This window comes from Balaenoptera acutorostrata, chromosome 5 (genome assembly GCF_949987535.1).
Source record: "Balaenoptera acutorostrata chromosome 5, mBalAcu1.1, whole genome shotgun sequence".
NCBI lineage: Eukaryota > Metazoa > Chordata > Mammalia > Artiodactyla > Balaenopteridae > Balaenoptera > Balaenoptera acutorostrata.
This window is the reverse complement of record NC_080068.1, coordinates 19,535,853-19,560,187: the sequence shown is the minus strand read 5'-3', so window position 1 is coordinate 19,560,187 and position 24,335 is coordinate 19,535,853. Positions and strand designations below refer to the sequence as shown.

Here is a 24,335-nt window from a genome sequence, read left to right as displayed (position 1 = left end):
TAGTCACTGGGTGAACATGGGGAAGTCTTGAAAGCATTCCCCAAGATATATGCAGATTCATCAGCAAAGAATACAGGCCTTACTGGCTCAAGGAGCTTGAGCACAATCTCTGATCAAGCACTAGTCAAATAGTAAGCCATGCTGATCCAAGGGTAACTTTTAGGTTTTATTTTATTTAAAAATGAAACCAAAGGAAAAAGGTGAAAACCTGAACATGACATCAGAGACTACACAATGGTGGAGAGTGGGGGAGAGGGAAATAGACTTCATAGAATTAGTCTATGTAAGCCACTAAACAAACTAACAAAAACAACAACATCAACAAGCCCCAATGAGAATGGAGGAGGAAGGGGAAACTAATCAGAATCCAGAGATGCTGCAATATATTATCGAAAATATCCAGTTTTGAGCAAAATATTACAAGACATATAAAGAAACAGGAAGGTGTGACCCTTAAACAAGAAAAAGAAAAGACAATCAAAATTACACTTGAGACGTCCCAGATTTTAGACTTAGCAGACAAATACTTGAGATCAGCTATTATAAATATATTCAAAAAACTAAAGAAAATCATATTGAAATAATTAAAAGAAAGCATGATGACAATGACTCATCAAAAAGTGAAAATCAACAAAGTAGACATTTTTTTAAAAAAAGAACCAAATGGAGTTGAAAAGTATAATCGCCAAAATGAAAATTTCACTGGAGGTGCTCACTGGAGTAGATTTGAGCTGGCAGAAGAAATCAGTAAACTTTAAGATAGATCGTTAGAGATTATACAATCTGAAGAACAAAAAGAAAAATGAATGAAGAAAAACAAAGAGACCATCAGAGACCCGTGGTATGCTATTAAGCATATCAACATATACATAATGGGTGTCTCAAAAGAGAGAGAAAAGGAAGCAAAAAAAAATTGAAAGAATTAACTGCTGAAAACATTACCAAATATGCTGGAAAATGTTAATCTACATATCCAAGAAGCTCAATGAATTTCAAGTATGATAAACGCAGAGATCCACACCTAGACATATTCATAGCCAAAGTCTGTGTTCAAAGACAAAGACAAAATCTTGAAAGAAGCATGAGAAAAATGACACATCACATAAAAAGGAACCCCAATAAGACTAACAATTAATATCGGAAACAGCCCATTGCTGTATTCCTGGTACTGCAGCAGCATGCAGCACATAGGAATTGCTCCATAAATATTTGCTGAGGGAATATGCCAGGCAACTGAATGGAAACCTCCTGCTGAAGCTGAGCAGATTCTAGAAGAAAAAGGGAAAGAAAAGACCTGTGTTCTCTGTGGGAACAAAGAAGGGAAGATTTCTTTAAGGGGAGGAAAAAATTGACTTGATAATGGGAAGAGAGTTGTGTTTAAATGGGTAGGGGGGAGGGATTAACCAAGATGGCGGAGTAGAAGGACGTGCTCTCACTCCCTCTTGCGAGAGCACCAAAATCACAACTGGCTGCTGGACAATCATTGACAGGAAGACCCTGGACTTCACCAAGGAGGATACCCCACGTCCAAGGACAGAGGAGAAGCCACAGTGAGACGGTAGGAGGGGCGCAATCAGAGTAAAATCAAATCCCATAACTGCTGGGTGGGTGACTCACAGACTGGCGAACACTTATACCACAGAAGTCCACCCACTGGAGTGAAAGTTCTGAGCCCCACGTCAGGCTTCCCAACCTGGGGGTCTAGGCAACGGCAATTCCTAGAGAATCAGACTTTGAAGCCTAGTGGGAATTGATTACAGGACTTCAACAGGACTGGGGGAAACAGAGACCCCACTCTTGGAGGGCACACACAAAGTAGTGTGCGCATCGGGACCCAGGGGAAGGAGCAGTGACCCTGGGGGAGACTGAACCAGACCTACCTGCTGGTGTTGGGGGGTCTCCTGCAGAGGCGGGGGGTGGCTCTGTTTCACCGTGGGGACAAGGACACTGGCAGCGGAGGTTCTGGGAAGTGCTCCTTGGCGTGAGCCCTCCCAGAGTCGGCCATTAACTCCATCAAAGAGCCCAGGTAGGCTCCAGTGTTGGGTTGCCTCAGGCAAAACAACCAACAGGGAGGGAACCCAGCCCCACCCATCAACAGTCAAGTGGATTAAAGTTTTACTGAGCTCTGACCGCCACAGCAACAGTCAGCTCTACCCACCACCAGAGCCTCCCATCAAGCCTCTTAGATAGCCCCAACCACCAGAGGGCAGACAGCAGAAGCAAGAAAAACTACAATCCTGCAGCCTGTGGACCAAAAACCACAGTTACAGAAAGATAGACAAGATAAAAAGGCAGAGGGCTATGTACCAGATGAAGGAACAAGAAAAAACTCCAGAAAAACAACTAAATGAAGTGGAGATAGGCAACCTTCCAGAAAAAGAATTCAGAATAATGATAGTGAAGATGATCCAGGACCTCGGAATAAGAATGGAGACAAAGATCGAGAAGATGCAAGAAATGATTAACAAAGACCTAGAAGAATTAAAGAACAAACAAACAGAGATGACCAATACAATAACTGAAATGAAAACTACACTAGAAGGAATCAATAGCAGAATAACTGAGGCAGAAGAACGGATAAGTGACCTGGAAGACAGAATGGTGGAATTCACTGCTGCAGAACAGAATAAAGAAAAAAGAATGAAAAGAAATGAAGACAGCCTAAGAGACCTCTGGGACAACATTAAACACAACAACATTCGCATTATAGGGGTCCCAGAAGGAGAAGAGAGAGAGAAAGGACCAGAGAAAATATCTGAAGAGATTATAGTCGAAAACTTCCCTAACATTGGAAAGGAAATAGTCACCCAAGTCCAGAAAGCACAGAGAGTCCCATACAGGATAAACCCAAGGAGAAACACGCCGAGACACATAGTAATCAAAGTGGCAAAAATTAAAGACAAAGAAAAATTATTGAAAGCAGCAAGGGAAAAACGACAAATAACATACAAGGGAACTCCCATAAGGTTAACAGCTGATTTCTCAGCAGAAACTCTGCAAGCCAGAAGGGAGTGGCATGATATACTTAAAGTGATGAAAGGGAAGAACCTACAACCAAGATTACTCTACCCGGCAAGGATCTCATTTAGATTTGATGGAGAAATCAAAAGCTTTACAGACAAGCAAAAGCTAAGAGAACTCAGCACCACCAAACCAGCTCTACAACAAATACTAAAGGAACTTCTCTAAGTGGGAAACACAAGAGAAGAAAAGGACCTACAAAAACAAACCCAAAACAATTAAGAAAATGGTCACAGGAACATACATATCGATAATTACCTTAAACGTGAATGGATTAAATGCCCCAACCAAAAGACACAGACTGCCTGAATGGATACAAAAACAAGACCCATATATATGCTGTCTACAAGAGACCCACTTCAGACCTAGGGACACATACAGACTGAAAGTGAGGGGATGGAAAAAGATATTCCATGCAAATGGAAATCAAAAGAAAGCTGGAGTAGCTATACTCATATCAGATAAAATAGACTTTAAAATAAAGAATGTTACAAGAGACAAGGAAGGACACTACATAATGATCCAGGGATCAATCCAAGAAGAAGATATAACAATTATAAATATATATGCACCCAACATAGGAGCACCTCAATACATAAGGCAACTGCTAACAGCTATAAAAGAGGAAATCGACAGTAACACAATAATAGTGGGGCACTTTAACACCTCACTTACACCAATGGACAGATCATCCAAAATGAAAATAAGTAAGGAAACAGAAGCTTTAAATGACACAATAGACCAGATAGATTTAATTGATATATATAGGACATTCCATCCAAAAACGGCAGATTACACTTTCTTCTCAAGTGCGCATGGAACATTCTCCAGGATAGATCACATCTTGGGTCACAAATCAAGCCTCAGTAAATTTAAGAAAATTGAAATCATATCAAGCATCTTTCCTGACCACAACGCTATGAGATTAGAAATGAATTACAGGGGAAAAAACGTAAAAAACACAAACACATGGAGGCTAAACAATACGTTACTAAATAACCAAGAGATCACTGAAGAAATCAAAGAGGAAATCAAAAAATACCTAGAGACAAATGACAATGAAAACACGACGATCCAAAACCTATGGGATGCAGCAAAAGCAGTTCTAAGAGGGAAGTTTATAGGTATACAAGCCTACCTAAAGAAACAAGAAAAATCTCAAGTAAACAATCTAACCTTACACCTAAAGAAACTAGAGAAAGAAGAACAAGCAAAACCCAAAGTTAGCAGAAGGAAAGAAATCATAAAGATCAGAGCAGAAATAAATGAAATAGAAACAAAGAAAACAATAGCAAAGATCAATAAAACTAGAAGCTGGTTCTTTGAGAAGATAAACAAAATTGATAAGCCATTAGCCAGACTCATCAAGAAAAAGAGGGAGAGGACTCAAATCAATAAAATCAGAAAAGAAAAAGGAGAAGTGACAACAGACACCACAGAAATACAAAGCATCCTAAGAGACTACTACAAGCAACTTTATGCCAATAAAATGGACAACCTGGAAGAAATGGACAAAGTTTTAGAAAGGTATAACCTTCCAAGACTGAACCAGGAAGAAACAGAAAATATGAACAGACCAATCACAAGTAATGAAATTGAAACTGTGATTAAAAATCTTCCAACAAACAAAAGTCCAGGACCAGATGGCTTCACAGGTGAATTCTATCAAACATTTAGAGAAGAGCTAACACCTATCCTTCTCAAACTCTTCCAAAATATTGCAGAGGAAGGAACACTCCCAAACTCATTCTATGAGGCCACCATCACCCTGATACCAAAACCAGACAAAGACACTACAAAAAAAAGAAAATTACAGACCAATATCACTGATGAATATAGATGCAAAAATCCTCAACAAAATACTAGCAAACAGAATCCAACAACACATTAAAAGGATCATACACCACGATCAAGTGGGATTTATCCCAGGGATGCAAGGATTCTTCAATATACGCAAATCAATCAATGTGATACACCATATTAACAAATTGAAGAATAAAAACCATATGATCATCTCAATAGATGCAGAAAAAGCTTTTGACAAAATTCAACACCCATTTCTGATAAAAACTCTCCAGAAAGTGGGCATAGAGGGAACCTACCTCAACATAATAAAGCCCATATATGACAAACCCACAGCAAACACCATTCTCAATGGTGAAAAACTGAAAGCATTTCCTCTAAGATCAGGAACGAGACAAGGATGTCCACTCTCACCACTATTATTCAACATAGTTCTGGAAGTCCTAGCCACAGCAGTCAGAGAAGAAAAAGAAATAAATGAATACAAATTGGAAAAGAAGAAGTAAAACTGTCACTGTTTGCGGATGACGTGATACTATACATAGAGAATCCTAAAACTGCCACCAGAAAACTACTAGAGCTAATTAATGAATATGGTAAAGTTGCAGGATACAAAATTAATGCACAGAAATCTCTTGCATTCCTATACACTAATGATGAAAAATCTGAAAGAGAAATTATGGAAACACTCCCATTTACCATTGCAACAAAAAGAATAAAATACCTAGGAATAAACCTACCTAGGGAGACAAAACACCTGTATGCAGAAAACTATAAGACACTGATGAAAGAAATTAAAGATGATACCAACAGATGGAGAGATATACCATGTTCTTGGATTGGAAGAATCAACATTGTGAAAATGACTATACTACCCAAAGCAATCTACAGATTCAATGCAATCCCTATCAAATTACCAATGGCATTTTTTATGGAACTAGAACAAATCATCTTAAAATTTGTATGGAGACACAAAAGACCCCGAATAGCCAAAGCAGTCTTGAGGGGAAAAAATGGAGCTGGAGGAATCAGACTCCCTGACTTCAGACTATACTACAAAGCTACAGTAATCAAGACAATATGGTACTGGCACAAAAACAGAAACATAGATCAATGGAACAAGATAGAAAGCCCAGAGATTAACCCACGTACCTATGGTCAACTAATCTATGACAAAGGAGGCAAAGATATACAATGGAGAAAAGACAGTCTCTTCAATAAGTGGTGCTGGGAAAACTGGACAGCTACATGTAAAAGAATGAAATTAGAATACTCCCTAACACCATACACAAAAATAAACTCAAAATGGATTAGAGACCTAAATATAAGACTGGACACTATAAAACTCTTAGAGGAAAACATAGGAAGAACACTCTTTGACATAAATCACAGCAAGATCTTTTTTGATCCACCTCCTAGAGTAATGGAAATAAAAACAAAAATAAACAAATGGGACCTAATGAAACTTCAAAGCTTTTGCACAGCAAAGGAAACCATAAACAAGATGAAAAGACAACCCTCAGAATGGGAGGAAATATTTGCAAACGAATCAACGGACAAAGGATTAATCTCCAAAATATATAAACAGCTCATTCAGCTCAATATTAAAGAAACAAACACCCCAATGCAAAAATGGGCAGAAGACCTAAATAGACATTTCTCCAAAGAAGACATACAGACGGCCACGAAGCACATGAAAAGCTGCTCCACATCACTAATTATTAGAGAAATGCAAATCAAAACTACAATGAGGTATCACCTCACTCCTGTTAGAATGGGCATCATCAGAAAATCTACAAACAACAAATTCTGGAGAGGGTGTGGAGAAAAGGGAACCCTCTTGCACTGTTGGTGGGAATGTAAATTGATACAGACACTATGGAGAACAATATGGAGGTTCCTTAAAAAACTAAAAATAGAATTACCATATGACCCAGCAATCCCACTACTGGGCATATACCCAGAGAATACCGTAATTCAAAAAGACACATGCACCCGAATGTTCAGTGCAGCACTATTTACAATAGCCAAGTCATGGAAGCAACCTAAATGCCCATCAACAGACGAATGGATAAAGAAGTTGTGGTACATATATACAATGGAATATTACTCAGCCATAAAAAGGAACGAAATTGAGTCATTTGTTGAGAAGTGGATGGATCTAGAGACTGTCATACAGAGTGAAGTAAGTCAGAAAGAGAAAAACAAATATCGTATATTAATGCATGTATGTGGAACCTAGAAAAATGGTACAACTGAGCCGGTTTGCAGGGCAGAAGTTGAGACACAGATGTAGAGAATGGACATATGGACACCAAGGGGGGAAAACTACGGTGGGGTGGGGATGGTGGTGTGCTGAATTGGGCGATTGGGATTGACATGTATACACTGATGTGTATAAAATTGATGCCTAGGGCTTCCCTGGTGGCGCAGTGGTTGGGAGTCTGCCTGCTAATGCGGGGGACACGGGTTCGAGCCCTGGTCTGGGAGGATCCCACGTGCCACGGAGCGGCTGGGCCCGTGAGCCACAATTGCTGAGCCTGCGCGTCTGGAGCCTGTGCCCCGTGACGGGAGGGGCCGCGATAGAGAAAGGCCCGCGCACCGCGATGAAGAGCGGTCCCCGCACCGCGATGAAGAGCGGTCCCCGCACCGCGATGAAGAGTGGCCCCCGCTTGCCGCAACTGGAGAAAGCCCTCGCACGAACCGAAGACCCAACACAGCCAAAAAATAAATAAATAAATAAATAAATAAATAAGAAAATCCTTTAAAAAAAAAAAAAAAAAAAATTGATGCCTAATAAGAACCTGCAGTATAAAAAACAATCAAACAAAACAACTAATACTAAACTTTCATTGGGTTATTTGTATGGAAATATGTTAATATAGATGTTTCAGACATTACATGAAATTTCTAAAAATCTTATATTTGTATTTGTATGGAAATATGTATGGAAATATGTTAATATAAATGTTTCAGACATTACATGAAATTTCTAAAAATCTTATATGTTCTGGTATAATGTTATAAGTAATAATCCTAGTTATTACTTTAAAATATATATCTCAGAAATAACTAATTTTCTTGTCAACTGCATTATTATGAACTTTCATCAAATCTTTAACTGTGGTCATTTTTAAGTCTTTTGTCATTTACAGACAGTTCTGGGTGTACTCTGATGCTTTTGCAAATATGTTCTTATAAAAGGGTTTCATCTTCAAGAAATTCATGGAAAAGACTCTGACAAGTACAGGTTTCTGGTAACTGACTGTACTGCTGAACTGAATGAATAAGCATTTTCAGAACTCTAATGAAAAACTGATGAACTCATAAAAGTGCTAACAAAAGATCAAGATAAAAAAAAAATTAATTACATGGGACTGAGTGAACTGATGAGGATGAGTACAATTTTTGTGACTTTCTGTCTGAATTAAAAAAAAAAATCCCACAAGGACTCAGAGGCAAAGAATATACAAATCAATTTTCACTGCAAAGTAAAGGAGCTGTTACAGTGGAGGATTACTGGACTGAATGTCAATATTATGACATAGTATGAGTGTGTTTCATGTTTGGTAATTGCAATCATTGTTGCTTTTGTTGTGGTCATCCATGTACAATGCTTGGTGTCAGTCTATTTATCTCTTGTAAAAATAAAATACAGTGTGTGTGTGTGAAAAAAAAAAAATGGGTAGGGGGCTAGGGAATGCGCAGTCCCCGACATTGCTGGCAGCTCTATCATCTGGTGCACATTGCGTGGGCCAGTCTAGCCAGTGAGCATAATTTGAATGCACAGAGGGTGACTTCTCACCATCTTCTCACAGTGTGGCTTTGAGATAAACTCATTTATTTTATTATCAAAAAAAAAAAAATCAGAAACAATGAATTCCAGAGGGCAGTATTTAAAGTGCTTAAAGAAAAAAACTGCCAGCCAAAAATCCAACTAAACTATCTTTCAAACGTGAAGGTGAAATACATTCATAGATTTTTAAAAGACTGAGTTAATGGGCTTCCCTGGTGGTGCAGTGGTTGAGAATCTGCCTGCCAATGCAGGGGACACGGGTTCGAGCCCTGGTCTGGGAGGATCCCATGTGCCGTGGAGCGGCTGGGCCCGTGAGCCACAATTGCTGAGCCTGCGCATCTGGAGCCTGTGCTCCGCAACAAGAGAGGCCACGATGGTGAGAGGCCCGTGCACCGTGATGAAGAGTGGACCCCACTTGCCACAGCTGGAGAAAGCCCTCGCACAGAAACGAAGACCCAACACAGCCATAAATAAATAAATAAATAAATGAATTAAAAAAAAAAACCCTGATCTCCGATTAAAAAAAAAAAAAAAAAGAGAGACCTGATATCAAGTAAATCAAAGAAATATAAGTTACCTGTCACTGCTAAGTGATTTGGGCTTCCATTTAAAAAAAAAAAAAAAAAAAAAAAAGACTGAGTTAATGTGTTGCTCACAGGCCTGACTTACAAGAAATACTCAAGGCTGAATTACAAGGAGTAATAATATTTCTTGAATGAAAAATTTGAAGTGAAAATTTTTACTTCCCACATGAAATAGTCACTGAATCTAAATTACAAATGTCTTTTTAAAATTATTTATTTATTTGGCTGTTCTGTGTCTTAGTTGTGGCATGCGGGCTGCAGCATGTGAACTCTTAGTTGCCAGCATGTGGGATCTAAAAAAGTATGTATGATTAAGAGCTTTTTTTCTACATATGCTCATTCACACACACACACGTGCATATGATAATCCTTTAAATTGTCAGAAGGAGGCATTATTATTCTAACAACGATTATTTTAACAATGAACATATGTCAGAGATATTTGGTACGCCTTTTATGTATGAAGAAATAGAAGCTTTGGCAAATTAATTATCTTATCTTCAGTTGATTTAGTAACTTAATGGCAGAGTTAGGGTTAAAACACAGGCTTCCTTACCTCAAATTCTGGGCTCTTAATCAATACTATAATATCTCAAAATGAATACTAATTCTAGCATTAACACTAGAGTATTAATTCATTCTTTCAACAAATATTAATTAAGCACATACTAGGTACAACACTCTGCTAAGCTCCTGGGATAGAACACTAACCAAACTAGATAAGCTTCATACCACAAATATTGGTGTCATTCTTAGACTTAGCTTGCTATTACTTTTGAACTTCAATGTTATTAGAGACAAACTTTTAATTTTTATTTTGTATTTTCAAGGTCCATTTGCATTAAAATTGATGTTTCCATTCGAAAGCAAAATGATAATTAACTTCAAAAATAATAACTATCATTATAACAAACTGATAACATCTAGTGTAAACAATTTCCTATCAATAAATATGGTATTTATCACATTCCATGCCTCCACCCAAGCTGATAATCACTTTCTTTGACCTTCTTTCCTTAGGAGATAAAGTCTTAATGTTCCCTCTTCCAGAGACTGTGGCTCCTGCGGGTGCCTCAAGAGCGATTTATGCTTGAAGGAAAGTTAGCTCCGATTCCCTTGACCTCCTTTCATCTAATTTGCTTTCACTGGTGCACGTATTGACTGGGAGCTAAAATCCTATATTTCTCTCCTTGTCAATTTATATATCTGTGAAGCAGTATTCTTTCTCCAAATGGATTAATGTTAGATGGAACCAGATTTACCTGCAGAGGAAGGCAGATTTATCATCTTTATGGCACTAGCACATTCACTGAATATACTGTTAGGCGTGAAACTGCAGTGGGTAAAATTAATGCTGCTGCTCCCAAGGATAAAGTCTGTATCATAAGCTGTGAGGTGCCTACAGGCTTTGGACCTATGTTTAACACTGCAAAGGTAAGAATATACTTTTGTGTTGTTTTTCCATGACTCTATCAACATTCAGGGAGCCATGAAGTCAGAGAGCTTCTCCTACCGGAGATAAAACCAAAGTGACATTTTTCTTTCCTATTAACACAGGAGCATCAGCTTTGAATGACTAATAGAAGTTTATCTTCTAAACTTGTAGGTCACCCCCCCTCTCCCACTTTGGACTTGGAGGAATCTACTCAGCCATTGTTATGGCATGCAAAGCCTTGTTGCTTCTGGGATCATCAGAGTTGACATCAATGAGGAGAAATTTCCCCAGGCAAGAGCATTAGGGGGTCACTGATTGTCGCAACCCTCAGAACTTCAAGAAGCCCATCCAGCAGGTAGTGGTGGAAATGATGGGCTCTGGGGTCAACTTTGCCTTTGAGGCCATCAGACTCAGTGATACTAGGGTATGTGGTCTTGGGGCAGAGTGATGGTCAGCTGCCTGACAACCTGTGGGTACACATTAAATTAACTTTATGAGGATATAATATTACTATAATTTTTAACCAGTCTTTTTGAGGACATCTTATGTGCCTCGCACTACGCCAAGATATTTACATACTTTATCCCATTCAATCTTAACATCATTTTATGAATTAAGTACTAACATCCTCATTTTAAAGACTGAAAAACTTAATTATAATTAATTGCCTAAGATCTCACAGGGGGTGTACCATATGTTCTACTCTATATTATTTTTCTCATATAGCTACCTGGAAAATATTTTTTAGGATTGTGAGTAAGAAGAGGTGTGATTTGGGGCCACTGAGATGCTAATCAGTCTATTTCTGAAATTAGGTCATGGTTTTGGAGTCATGCCATCTGAGCTATGGAGTACACATGATTATTGGAGTAGCACCGTCAAATGCACAACTCTCCTTTGACCCAATGCTGATTTTCTCTGGGAGAACCATAAAAGATGATGTCATGGGAGGTAGGTCTCTGACTTCACATTATCTTTTCCAGAAATCTGGATACCTTGCATTCTCCTTGGCAAGAAATGGAGGGGTGAAAAGGTAGGAAAAATATTCCTCCATAAAAGGAAATAGAAGACAATGTGTTAAAATAGAGAAGCATAACTTTACCTTCCCCACAGGTATTTACCTGTCCTGTGGAAACAAAAATAGATTAATATCCTGACATTATTAATAAGATATAGAACAGTCACATTTCAGTGTTCTCATTGGCACCCAGACATTCCATAATTGGGAAGTCATCTTACTTCTCTGGGCCACTCCCCAGCAAAGGATAAGACCAGAAGACAATCTCACTGTATTGACCTGCAATTCTCACCTTAACTGTCACCCTAGTTTGCTATTTAAGAACAAAACAGACAATTCTAATGTGTTGTGTTATTTGAATTTCTCTTCTCCAAACAACACCTCCAAATCTCTCTCTCACCACCCCTCACACCCACAGCCAGTATGCTTCCAGACCAGCTCTGTCCAAGAGAATTTTCTGCGATGATGAAAATGTTCTATAGCTTATTGTCCAACTCAGTAGCCATAAGACATATATAGCTATTGAAAACTTGAAGTATGGCTAGTGTAGCTGGAAAACTCGCTTTTTAATTATACTTAATTTCAAGTAATTTAAATTTAAATAGGCACATACGGCTAGCGGCACAGTTGAGAGTATCTTGTTCTCTAGTTTTTGCTCAGATGCTTGGATAAGATTAATTTGAGGAAACTATGGCATAAAGCTTAAATACATGGGCTTTGCTTTCAGATCACTTACTAGACATGCAACCTTAGCAAGTTTTGTTTTCTTTTTTTAACGTCTTTATTGGAGTATAATTGCTTTACAATGGTGTGTTAGTTTCTGCTTTATAACAAAGTGAATCAGCTATACATATACATATATCCCCATATCTCCTCCCTCTTGCGTCTCCCTCCCACCCTCCCTATCCCACCCCTCTAGGTGGACACAAAGCACCGAGCTGGTCTCCCTGTGCTATGCAGCTGCTTCCCACTAGCTATCTATTTTACATTTGGTAGTGTATATATAAGTCCATGCCACTCTCTCACTTCGTCCCAGCTTACCCTTCCCCCTCCCCATGTCCTCAAGTCCATTCTCTACATCTGCGTCTTTATTCCTGTCCTGCCCCTAGGTTCTTCATAACCATTTTTTTAGCCAGTTTTTTAAACTCCTTAATTGCCAGTCCCATCATCTGAAAAATAGGGTAAATATAGTAGTTCTTTTCTTACCTAGTGTAGTGAGAACTAAAGGAGAAAATGCAGGTAAAGCACTTGGCAAACAAGCTGACACATTAGGCACAAAATTAACGTTTAATTGTAGCAGAAACAAAAATGCTAACAGTAGCTTAATGGCCCAGACAAAAGTTGAGGAGAAAGGCACATATATTGCAAAAGATAAGTGAAGGATTTCTTGCTGCTTTAAGATATCTGGGTGCTCTTTTATTTCTTCATTGGTGCGGTTTTCCATGAGTTGATTAAATGTAAATAAAATTGTATAAGTACTTCAACGTCAAATACTAGAGAAAACTTTACCATTGACCAACCTCCCATCATGAAAGTTTCTTTTTCCAGAAACTCTAGATGTCTGAATTTCCAATTTGAATAAAAACCTAATTTAAAAATTAAACCATTTCACAAGTGATGAGGCTGGTGCTTGGAATGACTAAGCATAATTGACACTGATATTTCTTCTCAGCGCTAACCCTTTGCTTCATTGAAGGAATTTATTCACATTTTCTAACATTCCTCATGTATCTGCCATGTCTCCATCCTCTCTCACTATATGCAACACACTGAAGAAAATCACCCTTAATAAGATTCTTGTTTTGGATGGAAAAATCTGTGATGGGTTTTTCCTATCGTTCAATTCCATGCTGACAAGTTTCTAAGTTACTCAAAATCTTGCATAACAATTACATAATATTCAAATATTTTAGTAAAAATTGTCCTATTAGGCAAAATAAAATATCTGAGGCCAAGGCTCTGATAAAGTGTACTAGCTGTCTTTTATAAAAAGAAGTCAACCCTTTTTTTTTTTTTAACCATATCCTAACATTTCAAAATAGCCTTAAATGCAATTTTACATAACGTTTATAAAGAACGTAATGTTGTAGAAACACAACCCTGCTAGGAATATAAAGACCTGGGTTCTAGGTTCAGCACTTCCACTTCCTAGGTGTGCCATCAGTGTCTTAAGATGCACCCAGGATTTGATTTAGTCAGATGTGGTACGATGACAGGCACAGAGACAACTGCCTTGAAAGAAGAGCTTACTACCCACAGTTCCCCCAAAAGAAGGGAGCATGCCACGCCATGCAGGACCATATGGGGAAGCCCAGGGTCAGTCAGGAGGCAGAAAGAGCTAAGGAAAAGCATGGGCCAGAGCCTTTATTGTGGTTTTCAGGAAAAGGAACAGGCAAGGTGGGGTAGGCAAGCTAAGTGAGTTTCAATGGGTTCTGGGCCATAGGGGTGGTCCCAGTTATCTGGTAACTGGCCCTGGGGTGATTTAGGGCAGGAGGATAGTGTCCCAGAATGTTGGCACCAACAAAAGGAGGTGGAAGGGGGATATGGATTTGAGATTGGTTGGCTTGCATATCAAAGATGTACTGAAGCAAGCTGTTTGCTATCTCTGGAAATTAGCTAACCCTGGGAGAGGCAGTCCCTCGCTGGGTCCACAAGGTCCCAAGATATCAAAGTATTCTAAAATATATTTTTAAAAAAGAAAAACATAATAAATACAATCAGTAAAAAATATTTAACCTCTCCGAACATCAGTCCCCTCAAAGTTAGAAAAATAGGGAAAATAATGCCTGCTTCTGCCTTACTCACCGTGATCAACTAGTAAATGGGATATAGGCAGGATGCCACCAGCATCTTCTGCAACTACTCTACTACACTACTCTCAAAACACTATTAAAGTACAGAATTTTATTTCTGAGGTTGAAATGTTAGGTTTGTGAAGGAGATATACCTAGAGCCTCAGAGAGGCTTGGTACATGGTAACTCAAATCATACCAGCTGGAGGGTAAGCTGTTACAGGAAATCACTGGTGCCCTGAGCACAAAGGAGAACTGCGGGCTGATGGTCTGTGATCATGGCAGTACTGGATCCACTCCAACAGTCCATGTAGGGCTCAGCTACCATACTGGTAATCTTAGTACTACTGAGCAGTAACTGGATTCTGCTATGAATTAAATTACCTTGCTTTTGATGATTACGAAAGGAGTCAAAAAGTAAATGGTTTACTATCCCCCATGAATGCTTTTGCCAATTTTCTACATAAACAGTTCATTTGATTCTTTGTTTAGTTTTGATTTTTTTTCACAAGTCTTGTTATTATTGACCTCTCCTTCTACAGAGCTTAAAACCAGAGACTTTATTCCTAAACTGTTAACTGACTACTTGTAAAAAAAAATGAACATAGATCTACTTATAACCCATAAGTTGCCTTTATTTATTTTTGGCTGCACTGGGTCTTCATTGCTGCGCGCGGGCTTTCTCTAGTTGCGGCGAGCGGGGGCTACTCTTCGTTGTGGTGTGCGGGCTTCTCATTGCGGTGGCTTCTCTTGTTGCAGAGCATGGGCTCTAGGCGCACGGGCTCAGTAGTTGTGGCATGCAGGCTCAGTAGCTGTGGCTCGTGGGCTCTAGAGCGCAGGCTCAGTAGTTGTGGTACACGGGCTTAGTTGCTCCGTGGCATGTGGGATCTTCCCGGACCAGGGCTTGAACCTGTGTCTCTTGCATTGGCAGGCAGATTCTTAACCACTGCGCCACCAGGGAAGTCCCCCCATAAGTTGCCTTTTGAAAGAAATCAATAAGGCATTTGAATTGCTCCAAGATGGAAATTGGTATTTGTGTGTATGTGTGTTTGTGTAATGTGAGGTATCTTATGCATATGACTCTTACACCCAAGATTTTATGAGAAGTGAGAGGTCTCAGATCAAGTATAAAAGAGGGTGGCTGTGGGAAACCGTTTAGAGAATGGCAATAAAAGAGCTTTAAGTCAGTTGTGAAGAGCCCTTTTAAGCAGTCACTGTGTGACCCCAGATGGCTACCTTTGCCCATGTCATCACTGTCCTCATCTATTAAATGGGGATAATGATACCTCTTTTCTTGAGAAACAGGTATGAAGATCAAATGTGAAAATAAAAGGAAAGACCAATGAAACAAAAAAATACTACAAAATTATGGTATAATAAAATTTTCATTGTGATTTGAGTATTGATATATATGACCAATAAATTAAATTAAATTGGTAATTAAATTAAATTATAGTACAACTTAATTAGCAACCAACTATAACACAATTCTGAAATGCCCTAACTTCCTCCAGAAAATTATTTATTTATTTACAAGGTACAATTTGTGCTGCTTTTATGGGTTTATTTTCAATCAACAGTTTACTGTTTGATATTTCAGAAATATTTCTCTTCAGCGTACATTCATTAAACATTTAATAACAACATTGTGCTAGACACACTGGAAAAGCAGAGTTGAATGAAATCCAGAAGACTACAGATTCAAGGCATAGAGACCTCATTTCTGACTGGAAGACTGGGGAAGCCCTCGGGGAGCAGGTCAGCCCTAAGCTGAGCCTTGGGAGCTTACAGAACTACAACATGAACAACAGGGTAAAAGACACTGTAGAGGGCTTCCCTGGTGGCGCAGTGGTTAGGAATCCGCCTGCCAATGCAGGGGACACGGGTTCGAGCCCTGGTCTGGGAAGATCCCACATGCCGCGGAGCGGATAGGCCCGTGAGCCACAACTACTGAGCCTGCGCGTCTGGAGCCTGTGCTCCGCAACGGGAGAGGCCGCGACAGCGAGGCCCGTGCACCGCGATGAAGAGTGGGCCCCGCTCGCCGCAACTGGAGAAAGCCCTTGCACAGAAACTAAGACCCAACACATCCACAAATAAATAAATAAATAAATTTATAAAAAAAAAAAAAAGACACTGTAGAAATTGGAACTGTGTGTAAGAACCCATAAAAGAGAGAACAAAACTTGCATATGGTAAGCAGCAAACAATTCCATTTGCAAGGGCCAGATTGTGTTTGTGTAGAGTACTGAGTGAGTTTAAAGGTCTTGATTGCAAAATATTTTCTATGTAAACAAGTAAGAGTGCAAGAATTTTTACATCTAAAGAGAACTGGGTTTTCCTAGGATATTATCTTGCATTTCCTGGGCCTTACTATATGATATTGCTATGCAGTCCCACCTAGTAGTGATTGACATAAATCAACAATAATTTTGGTTGAAATTATTAAAGTGCACTTTGTAGCTTGACTGAAATCACTCAAGCTACAAAGCATCTCAAAAATACAGGTGTTGGAGTGTTTGACCTTGAAGCCACTTTCTAGCTCTATGAGTCCGCCCATGCTTCTATGTATATTGAGTTCAGAGCTGATGAGATTATGGTTATGGGTTCTGAAACAATGTGACCCAAATACTTTTTATAGAACTCTGAAACTGACCCTTAAGTAGCTCTCCTTTAAAAATCTTCAGCTAAATATTTCACTCCTATCTCCCGGCAGTATTTAAATAAATGTATCCTATTTTGTCACCAGCAGTAAGAGAGTACCAAAATCCATCCATCACTAGCCTAGAAAAACAATAGACAGTTCCCACATTATTGACTGTGGATTGAAGCTTCACATTCATAAGAAAAGATAAGCATGCTGAGAATTTAGAACTTAGATTCTTCTCCACTGAAGCATGAGGTTAACGCAATGTTTCATACAATGGTGTATGCGAGAAAATCTAAACTGAAAATTAAATAACACATAGATTTTCAAGCATTTTAAATTTATGTTCTCAAAATATTTCAAGCATTTTAAATTTATGTTCTCAAAATATTTAAAGACCATGGTCACCAAATCGTGGGTGAAAATGCAGAAGGTGAATCTAGTTTCCTGAGGAGATGGGGTAGGCATTGATGCTAATTTGATGGAGAACATGCATTTATTGCTAAATAGCCACTTTTGCAGAGTTTACAAGCACATAAAAAGATCAGAAAAGTTGCCACTTCTGCTCTTCACATTTACTATGACTAACAGGTAGTGACTATAAATAAGCCCCAGATATTAATTTAATATAGTCATCTTCCCTACCTTGAAACCTAATTTCAGAATGTGACCCTAGAAACAGGCAGTTTTTTCCAACTTATTCACAAAGTCCTCAAGCAATTTACATTACTGAATTGGAATAGAAGGAAATGTTACTTCTCTTTAAATTTACTTTAGTGGAGTTGGCTTGATAATTATCTATGATTTAGCAACATTAGACTTTGGTACCAAAGGTTAAAATAAATAACATTACTCTTTGTAATATTAACAGTGTATGTAGTAATAGAACAAAATAGTATGTAGTAATACAACAAAACGGAGTGCAAAGAAACTGAGATGAACTTTCAAGAGAAAAATAAAATGCAGACCAAGCTTCTGGGTTTTATACAGATTCCTGGGATAGAATATTATTAACCCTTCCCAACCCCACTAACAGAAGCCATTTGTAGAAACCTTTCTGCAAAGGGACTTATTGAACTTAGCCTTGATAGGGTATGGGCAGATGTAATTTCTGAGGTCATTTGGCTGTCACCTTCATTTTATGGGGAAGAAAATCAAGACCCAGGGAAGTGCAGTGTAGTGACTTACCAGGATCACATAGCCAATTGCCAGCTGAGTAACTTTTGTATTCTTACCACTCCTTTCTCTACATGCATCTTCCATGTTACTCTCACATCTTTCATTTCACTCCTTGCGCACAGTGCCTCAATTACACTGAGCTTCTTTCAGGCTTCTCCCAGTCCCTGCCCCTCAAAAGATACCAGGCTCCCTTGTCTCTGAGCCTTCACACATGTAGTTCCTTGTTCTGAAACCCATCCATGCCCGAACCCCATCCCCACCAAACTCCATGTTCCTTAACTCCCAGCCATTGTCCAGATCACATTATAGCAGGGCCCTCGAGCTCCCAGAAATCTAGGTTACATATACTTCCTCTCTGTTCCTATTGCACCCTCTACTCCCCCCATTATAACATGTCAAACACTATACTGTAATTGTCTGATTAATTATTTGTTTGCACTATTAGACTGTGAACTCTTTGAATATCACATCCATCATCATTACCACAGTATCAAATGCAATGCCTGAAATATGGGATTGGCTCAGTAAAAAAAAAAAAAAAAAAAAAAGCTGTTTAAATAAATGAATAAATAAGAACATATGTTAATGAACCAAGGTACTACAAATGCATTTAGAACAATGGAATTCGAATACTGCACACATCTAGGGTACCTGCCACTATACAATGTATAATGCTTATTATTCTTCCTAACAGAGAACTGTTTTACAGCTATTGAAAGTGGTTGTGTAGCACCACAGGAGATGAGGGATGAAGCTAAGAAGGTGACATTTGAAGTGGAATACTATAATGATTCTCATGTAGCCATTCACAATTAGAAAATAGATGCTGTGGGAATCCTCCCTTTCCCATCATACCAGCTCATGGGCAGCTACAAGGTGATTAAACGTCATGGAGTGAACAGTAAAAAATCAGATTTGTAGTTACTAGAGGTAGTGGTTGGGAGGGGGTGAGTTAGATGAAGGTAGTCAAAAGGTACAAACTTCCAGTTATAAGATATATAAGTACTAGGGATATAATGCACACATGATAAATATAATTAAAACCGCTGTACATTATATATGAAAGATGTTAAAAGAGTAAATCCTAGGGGGCGGAGTCAAGATGGCAGTGTGGGAGGACTCGGAGTTTGCATCTCCCCACAACTAGGGCTCCTGCAGGATGCTGATGGGGGACCTCAACGCCCAAGGAGATGGGAGACCTCAACGCCCAAGGAGATGGGAGGAACCCCAAAGCAAACTGGTAGGATGTGTGGTGACTGAGTGGGGGAGGAGAAATGGAGGCCAAACAGGACTGGCGCCCCTGAGGGGTGTGGCTGAGAGGGGTGAGGGGTTCCCATGCCTGGAGGGACGCTCGGGGGCTCGGATCGTGGAGTGTGTGCCCAGTGTATCCCCTGCCCAATTGGCCGGGGATGTCTGCGGGCTCTCGGGCAGGGTCCTACGCCCTCAGAGGCCCCCTCCGGGCCGCACTGGTCTTGGGGGCATGGGAGGGAGGCTGGGGGAGAACAGGAGAGGCAGGCGGGAGGAGCCCTCCAGGACCAGAGAAGCAGGGGAAGGAGCAGAGGGCGTTGGCACCACCCACTAGAGCCCAGGAAACCTACTGAGCTCCCAGGCCAGTCCCCTGCCCTCCAAAGCCCCCTCCAGGCTGCGTGGGTCCTGGGGGCATAGGAGGGAGGCCGGGGGAAAGTACGAGAGGCAGTCAGGAGGGGCCCTCCAGGACCGGAAGAGCGGGAGAGGAGTGGAGGATGTTTGCCTCACCCACTTGAGCCCGGGAAAACTGCTGAGCTCCCTGGTGGGGTCCCCCGTCCTCTGAGACCAGAGGTGGGAGGCACGGCTGGGCCCCTTCTGTTCCATTGAGCCGAGGCCCCACACCCCATGCCCCCAGGGCCTTTTCCAGCCCTGTGGGCCCTAAGCATAGGCCCTGCCCACCACCCAAACCCCACCCCTGCTTAGGCCCCACCCTCCACAGCCAAGGCCTTTCCACCTTTTTTTTTTTTTTTCTCCTCTTTTTTACTATTGCGGTTCTGTTTTACCTTCTGGTTATTGTTTCATCTATATATATATTTTTTCTTTCTAACATACCTGTTTGTTTCCTAGTCTAATTTTATTTTCTACTTTGTTATTATTCTCCTTTTTTTTTTTTTTTGGCCACCCTGTGCAGCTTGCAGGGTCTTGGTTCATGAGCCGGGGGTCAGCTGAAGCTCCTGTGGTGGGAGCTCCAAGTCCGAACCACTGGACTAACAGAGAACCTCAGACTCCTGGAAATATTCATCGGAGTGAGGTCTCCCAGAGGTCCTCATCTCAGCACCAAGACCCAGCTCTACCCAACAGCCTACAAACTCCAGTGTTGGAAGCCTCAGGCCAAACAACCAGTAAGACAGGAACACAATCTCACTCATAAAAAAAAAAAAAAAATGAGATGGCAAAAAACTATGTCACAGATGAAGGAGCAAGGTAAAAACCTACAAGACCAAATAAATGAAGAAGAAATAGGCAATCTACCTGAAAAAAGAATTCAGAGTAATGATAGTAAAGGTGATCCAGAATCTTGAAAATAGAATGGAGGCACGGATTGAGAAAATACAAGAAATGTTTAACAAAGATCTAGAAGAATGAAAGAACAAACAAACAGAGATGAACAACACAATAACTGAAATGGAAAATACACTAGAAGGAATCAATAACAGAATAACTGAGGCAGAAGAACAAATAAGTGAGCTGGAAGACAAAATAGTGGAAATAACTGCCAAGGAGCAGAATAAAGAAAAAAGAATGAAAAGAATTGAAGACAATCTCAGAGACCTCTGGGACAACACTAAATGCACCAACATTCGGATTATAGGGGCCCCAGAAGAAGAGAAAAAGAAAGGGTCTGATAAAATATTTGAAGAGATTATAGTCGAAAACTTCCCTAACATGGGAAAGGAAATAGTCAATCAAGTCCAGGAAGCATAGAGAGTCCCATACAGGATAAACCCTAGGAGAAACACACCAAGACACATATTAATCAAACTAACAAAAATTAAATTCGAAGAAAAAGTATTAAAAGCAGCAAGGGAAAAGCAACAAATAACATACAAAGGAATCTCCATGAGGTTATCAGCTGATTTTTCAGCAGAAACTCTGCAGGCCACAAGGGAGTGGCAGATATACTTAAAGTGATGAAAGAGAAAAACCTACAACCAAGATTACTCCACCCAGCAAGGATCTCATTCAAATTCCACAGAGATATCAAAAGCTTTTCAAACAAGCAAAAGCTAAGAGAATTCAGCACCACCAAACCAGCTTTACAACAAATGTTAAAGGAACTTCTCTAGGCAGGAAACACAAGAGACGAAAAAGACCCACAAAAACAAACCCAAAACAATTAAGAAAATGGTAATAGGAACATACATATTGGTAATAACCTTGAATATAAATGGATTAAATGCCCCAACCAGAAGACAAAGACTGGCTGAATGGATACAAAAACAAGACCCATTTATATGCTGTCTACAAGAGACCCACTTCAGATCTAGGGACACATGCAGACTGAAACTGAAAGGCTGGAAAAAGATATTACATGCAAATGGAAATCAAAAGAAAGCTGGAGTAACAATTCTCATATCAGATAAAATAGACTTTAAAGACTGTTACAAGAGGTAAGGAAGGACACTACATAATGATCAAGGGATCAATCCAAGAAGAAGACATAACAATTATAAATATTTATGTAACCAACATAGGAGCACCTCAATACATAAGGCAAATGCTAACAGCCATGAAAGGGGAAATCAACAGTAACACAATAATAGTAGGGGACTTTAACACCCCCTTACATCAATAGATAGATCATCCAAACAGAAAATAAATGAGGAAACACAAGGTTTAAATGACACAATAGACCAGAGAGATTAAATTGATATTTATAGAATATTCCACCTGAAAGTGGCAGAATACACTTTCTTCTCAACTGCACATGGAACATTCTCCAGGACAGATCACATCTTGGGTCACAAATCAAACCTTGGAAAATTTAAGAAAACTGAAATCATATCAAGCATCTTTTCTGACCACAATGCTATGAGATTGGAAGTCAATTACAGGGGAAAAAACTGTAAAAACCACAAATACATGGAGGCTAAACAGTGCACTACTAAATAACCAAGAGATCACTGAAGAAATCAAAGAAGAAATTAAAAAATACATAGAAACACGCACTTCCGCAGTCGCCGGCATTCCGGAGCCCAGACGCAGCATCTGAGTCACCCGGCACCTTCTGTTCGGTCAGTGGCGTGCGGGTCTCGCCATGGTGTGTCGTCCGCGCCGCTAGGCCTGTTGTACGCCCGTGTGCTCGCCCGGCTGGCCGGCCTGCGGAGCTCCTGCCTGTGTCCCCCGGCTGGTCCAGGGGGTCCAGGCACCGCCTCGACGGCGGCTCCGCAGGACGCGCGGACTGGACCGCAGCCCGCACCCCGAGCGGACAGCGTCATGAGGCACCTGCGGTATTTCTGCCACAGCCAGGTGGTGTGGGGCTTCGGTCGCGGCTCCAAGCAGCTGGGCATCCCTAGAGCTAACTTTCCTGAACAAGTAGTAGATAATCTTCCAGCTGACTTATCCACTGCCATATATTATGGTTGGGCCAGTGTTGGAAGTGGAGAAGTCCATAAGATGGTGGTGAGCATAGGATGGAACCCATACTACAAGAATACAAAAAAGTCCATGGAAACTCATATCATGCATGCATACTTTCAAAGAGGACTTCTATAGGGAAATTCTCAATGTGGCCATCGTTGGCTACCTCAGACCAGAAAAGAACTTTGATTCTTTAGAGTCACTTATTTCAGCAATTCAAGGTGATATTGAGGAAGCTAAGAAATGACTAGATTTACCAGAACATTTGAAACTCAAAGAAGACAGTTTTTTCCAGGTTCCTAAAAGCAAAATAATGAATGGCCACTGATGGAAAAGCATCTTAGGGGCTTCCCTGGTGGCGCAGTGGTTGAGAATCTGCCTGCCAATGCAGGGGACACGGGTTCAAGCCCTGGTCTGGGAAGATCCCACATGCCACGGAGCAACTAGGCCCGTGAGCCACAATTACTGAGCCTGCGCGTCTGCAGCCTGTGCTCCGCAACAAGAGAGGCCGCGATAATGAGAGGCCTGCGCACCGCGATGAAGAGTGGCCCCCACTTGCCACAACTAGAGAAAGCCCTCACACAGAAATGAAGACCCAACACAGCCATAAATAAATAAAAATTAAACTTTAAAAAGAATATCACCAAACATTCCGAGAAGCAACTGGCCCTGAATCTGATCAGGGACCACTTCTAATCTCTTAAAAAAAAAAAAAAAAGAAAAAAAAAGAAAAGCATCTTATTTATTCATTCACTGTTTTCTAATATTTTACTGCTCATAATTCTACAGTCTCATCTTGGTTATATTTTTAAAATCAAACATTTTCCTACAGCTGTGAATTAAACAGTACAATGTAGTTACCATATTATGTTCCAACTGTTCAATTAAACCCATCATGTTACAGTACTAAAAAGGTTCATTTTAAAAATCAAGATTTTTTATGTAATATGTTGATTAAAATGTACCACTAGAAAGGTCTTAAGTGTTTAATGATGGAAATGAAATATATATAAATATGGGTAACAGGCAAGTCACTATTTTGGGATGAGAACTATAATTCTCATGGTAAAATTCTAGCATGCATGTACCTGTATAGCATGCTCTGCTAATCAGAAGGCTTATAAAAGTAACTATATTAAGCAGACCTAATATTAGGTTTATTACAAACCTAAGGGGAAAAATCCAGACTTCGTATTTTTGATATTTTGTGCTTATATATATTATTATAGAAATGAAGACTTGTGAAATTTCATTTTAGATAGTCACTTCCTTTAAGGGCTCAAATCACTGTACTGTGTTCCATTTTTGTTACAGCTGCCTCAGTTCTAATTGGTCTAGACTCTCTCCCTATTACTTTTTTGTTTTTCTTTTAAAACAGTAAAATGAGTGTTTTTCGAATCGCTAGCTCTCATTTTTGTGTTGTATAACACTTCTCTCTTTTTGAGAGTAGATATT

General features: G+C 39.9%; 1 protein-coding gene and 1 pseudogene across 1 annotated transcript in view; both read left to right on the top strand.

Moving 5' to 3' along the window:
* The first annotated feature begins 10,428 nt into the window (after positions 1–10,428).
* The window catches only part of LOC130708218 (all-trans-retinol dehydrogenase [NAD(+)] ADH4-like), a 77,656-nt gene continuing 63,749 nt past the window's right edge, over positions 10,429–24,335 (top strand). Inside the window, 1 exon segment of the mRNA XM_057546458.1 lies at positions 10,429–10,638. Within this exon segment, the coding sequence (XP_057402441.1) occupies positions 10,444–10,638 (195 nt within the window). The 5' untranslated portion in view covers positions 10,429–10,443.
* Positions 11,010–23,208, top strand: LOC130708256 (riboflavin kinase-like; annotated as a pseudogene).